Below are 3578 nucleotides of genomic sequence, written 5' to 3'. Positions count from 1 at the left end.
GACATTGTACATCGTAAGAAGGCAACATGATCTTGGACTAAGCACGACGACGAGGTAGCCGGGCGCCGATCCAACAGTTGTTTCTACGGACCCTGGCACTCGCGTCTATTCGCCTCTCCAATGACAACCTTGCAAATAAAGAAAATAAGTCACACCCACTCTGATCTTTTCTCCTGACCGTCTTGGTTAGAAAGGTCAGACCCGCCCCCCAGCTCCACCAGCGTGTACTGACCAATCCTCCTGGTGCATGCCGCTGTTGCCACAGGATCACCTTGGACGGGCCTCGGTAAAAGCGCGGGGCGGTACGCCAAGTCCCGTCTCGGGGGCGGCGGAGGTTTGAGCCTGCTGCGTTTATTGACACAAATGGCTTTCGGGGTCCCCGTCGGTTCTAAGGGACAGAGCGCCACCTCGCTGCCGTGTTTTTCCGGAGTTTCCTCTTGGGAAGCGGAGTAGCCGTCGTTCCCGTTGGTGTTGCAGCCCAGAGGTTCCAAGGGACGAGGGACAGAGGTCGCATTCTGACTTGATTCGATCCCTTTAGAAGAACCTCTGCTGACGTGTCTCTTCCGGAAACTTCCTCTTTGATCAGCCTGGACTTCTAGAGCTTGGGAAGAGTTTAGATCTCCATGCTCATCCTCATAAACATCCCCTATCACCTTTGTCCTTTGCTTCGGTCTCACGTGACGTTTAATAGCGCAGATGAAGTCCAGAATGTTCAGGGAAAGGGACAGCGCCGCCACGCCGAGCATGAAGTTGAGCGTCACGGTCTTCTCTGTGGGTCTAGAGATGTAGCAATCTACTTGGGTGGTACATGGAGGGTTCTGGCACAGAAACCTCCTGGGGACGTAGAACCCAAACATATAGTAGTGAGCCGCCCCAAACCCTGCCTCCAGCAAAGTCCTGAATATCAGCTGGAGGATGTAGGCTCCGGTGAAGCCTTGAACCCACCCTCGCTCCTCCATCTTCTTTGTGGACAGTTCCTGCTGGATCTTGTAGAGCGGTACGGTTTTACCTGGACTACGGGCGCCGATGACCACAGTGAGGCTGTTTGACACCTTATGGACCACGTAGATGGTAAAGACAACATAGGGCAGACATAGGGTGACCAGCTGCGCCAGCCAGAAGCGGAGAAGAGAGACGGGGGAGTAGATATCGTAGCACACGTTGGCGCATCCCGGTTGAATGGTGTTGCAAACGAATCGCTCTTGCTCGTCCTGGTAAAGAGGGTAACCGGCAAAAAGGAGGATGAGGACGCGTAAAAAGATCATCACGACGAGCCACACCTTTCCTGGAATAGAAGAAGCCGTATTTGGAAATGCGATCTTTTTGACAGAAGCTTAAAGATCGGTAACTCCACTCACCCACGAAGGTGATGCTGTGATTGACCGACAGAAAGATGACTTCCAAAGGACTTGACCACGCCATGTTTCACCTCACCCAGAAACACCAAATAACATCCAGCCGGTCAAAGCTCCGGGAGCTAGAATCCACCGCGATCCATCGGAGAAGACAGAAGTGACCATCAGGGTAAACTCTCCCCAAGTCCCCCTGCAGACAAGTGAGCGTCCTCAGACAACAGAAGACAAGCGTGGGCCCCCATTGTGGATCTATTCTTGACACACTTGCACAGGCACGTCACTGTCCTGCGTGGCATTGCAGAGATATTTTGGGTGGTCGCAGGACGTCCTTGCAGGAGGACAACAAACCTTCCGGGCTTACCAGTTCTAAATTCAAGCACACATGCCAAGCATGTCCAGTGGAGGAAATGTGAAGTCACTTTTAATTTTGTGGCCGAGGTGGTGGTCTTGATTATGATTGCCTGCATAAGGATGCTACACTTGTTTCTTGCATGAATACATCAAGAAATCCAATATGACGACGTCCAAAAGAATTGTCCACCTGTTGCTGCAGCTGTTCCTCCTTCCCTTGCTGATAAGATGAACACCAACAGGTGATTCTCTGTGTGTAGCTGCCAGAGAGGTACCTCAACTTAGTCATGTGTTGAGATAAGAGCGGTCTCTTAGCTAATTTACTCCAGTGATCCACTGTACCAGTCGTTCATTGCTCCAGTAATCCATTACTTCAATGTTTACTTATATATATATAGCCCTAAATCACCAGTGTCTCAAAGGGCTGCACAAGCAACAACGACATCCTCGGCAAGGAAAAACTCAACCCAATGGGACAAAGAGAAACCTTGGAGGGGACCGCAGATATGGGGACGCCTCTGGGCGACCGGTGCAATGGATGTCGAGTGGATCTAGCATAATATTGTGAGAGTCCAGTTCATAGTGGATCTAACATAATAGTGTGAGAGTCCAGTCCATAGTGGATCTAACATAATAGTGTGAGAGTCCAGTCCATAGTGGATCTAACATAAGAGTGTGAGAGTCCAGTCCATAGTGGATCTAACATAATAGTGAGAGTCCAGTCCATAGTGGATCTAACATAATAGTGAGAGTCCAGTCCATAGTGGATCTAACATAATAGTGAGAGTCCAATCCATAGTGGATCTAACATAATAGTGTGAGAGTCCAGTCCATAGTGGATCTAACATAATAGTGAGAGTCCAGTCCATAGTGGATCTAACATAATAGTGTGAGAGTCCAGTCCATAGTGGATCTAACATAATAGTGTGAGAGTCCAGTCCATAGTGGATCTAACATAATAGTGTGAGAGTCCAGTCCGTAGTGGATCTAACATAATTGTGTGAGAGTCCAGTCCATAGTGGATCTAACATAATAGTGTGAGAGTCCAGTCCATAGTGGATCTAACATAATAGTGTAAGAGTCCAGTCCATAGTGGATCTAGCATAATAGTGTGAGAGTCCAGTCCATAGTGGATCTAACATAATAGTGTGAGAGGCCTTTAATCCCAGGAACACCATGCCTACCGTCAAGCATGGTGGTGGTAGTATTATGCTCTGGGCCTGTTTTGCTGCCAATGGAACTGCTGCTTTAAATGGGACAATGAAAAAGGAGGATTAGCTCCAAATTCTTCAGGACTAGCTAAAACCATCAGCACGGAGGTTGGGTCTTGGGCGCAGTTGGGTGTTCCAACAGGACAAGGACCCCAAACACACCTCAAAAGTGGTAAAGGAATGGCTAAATCAGGCTAGAATGAAGGTTTTAGAATGGCCTTCCCAAAGTCCTGACTTAAAGGTGTGGACAATGCTGAAGAAACAAGTCCATGTTAGAAGACCAACACATTTAGCTGAACTGCAGCAATTTAGTGGTCAAGTGGTCAAGCAGAAGCTTGTGGATGGCTACCAAAAGCGCCTTATTGCAGGTCAACTTGCCAAGTTATAAGCTAATATTAACATTGCTGTATGTATACTTTTGACCCTCACATTTTCAGTAGAGCCATAATAAATTCATAAAAGAAGCAAACTTCATGAATGTTTTTAGTGAGCAACAAGTATGTGCTCCAATCACTACATCACAAACAAATAAGAAATGATTGTAAAGTGAAGACAGCCATGACAGGATGTTCTTTACACGTGTACGTACACTTGTGATGGTGACTGTACAGGATATGCAATGTCAGCAACATCGTGATACATACCAAGAACTTACCCTCCG

The 3578-nt window shown here is 47.8% G+C and overlaps 1 protein-coding gene across 1 annotated transcript in view; it reads right to left on the bottom strand.

Moving 5' to 3' along the window:
* Nucleotides 1-1422, bottom strand: part of gjd4 (gap junction protein delta 4) — a 1446-nt gene extending 24 nt beyond the window's left edge. Inside the window, exons 1-2 of the mRNA XM_062021907.1 lie at nt 1359-1422; nt 1-1285 (exon numbers count right to left, since the gene is read on the bottom strand). The exon at nt 1-1285 is cut by the window's left edge and continues 24 nt beyond it. Coding sequence (XP_061877891.1) covers nt 150-1285; nt 1359-1422 — 1200 coding nt within the window. The 3' untranslated portion in view covers nt 1-149. The remainder of the gene's footprint in view (nt 1286-1358) is intronic.
* Nucleotides 1423-3578: the final 2156 nt, after the last annotated feature.

The sequence above is a fragment of the Entelurus aequoreus genome, linkage group LG15 (genome assembly GCF_033978785.1).
Source record: "Entelurus aequoreus isolate RoL-2023_Sb linkage group LG15, RoL_Eaeq_v1.1, whole genome shotgun sequence".
NCBI classification, from domain to species: Eukaryota; Metazoa; Chordata; class Actinopteri; order Syngnathiformes; family Syngnathidae; genus Entelurus; species Entelurus aequoreus.
This window is presented reverse-complemented; position numbering and strand designations above follow the sequence as displayed.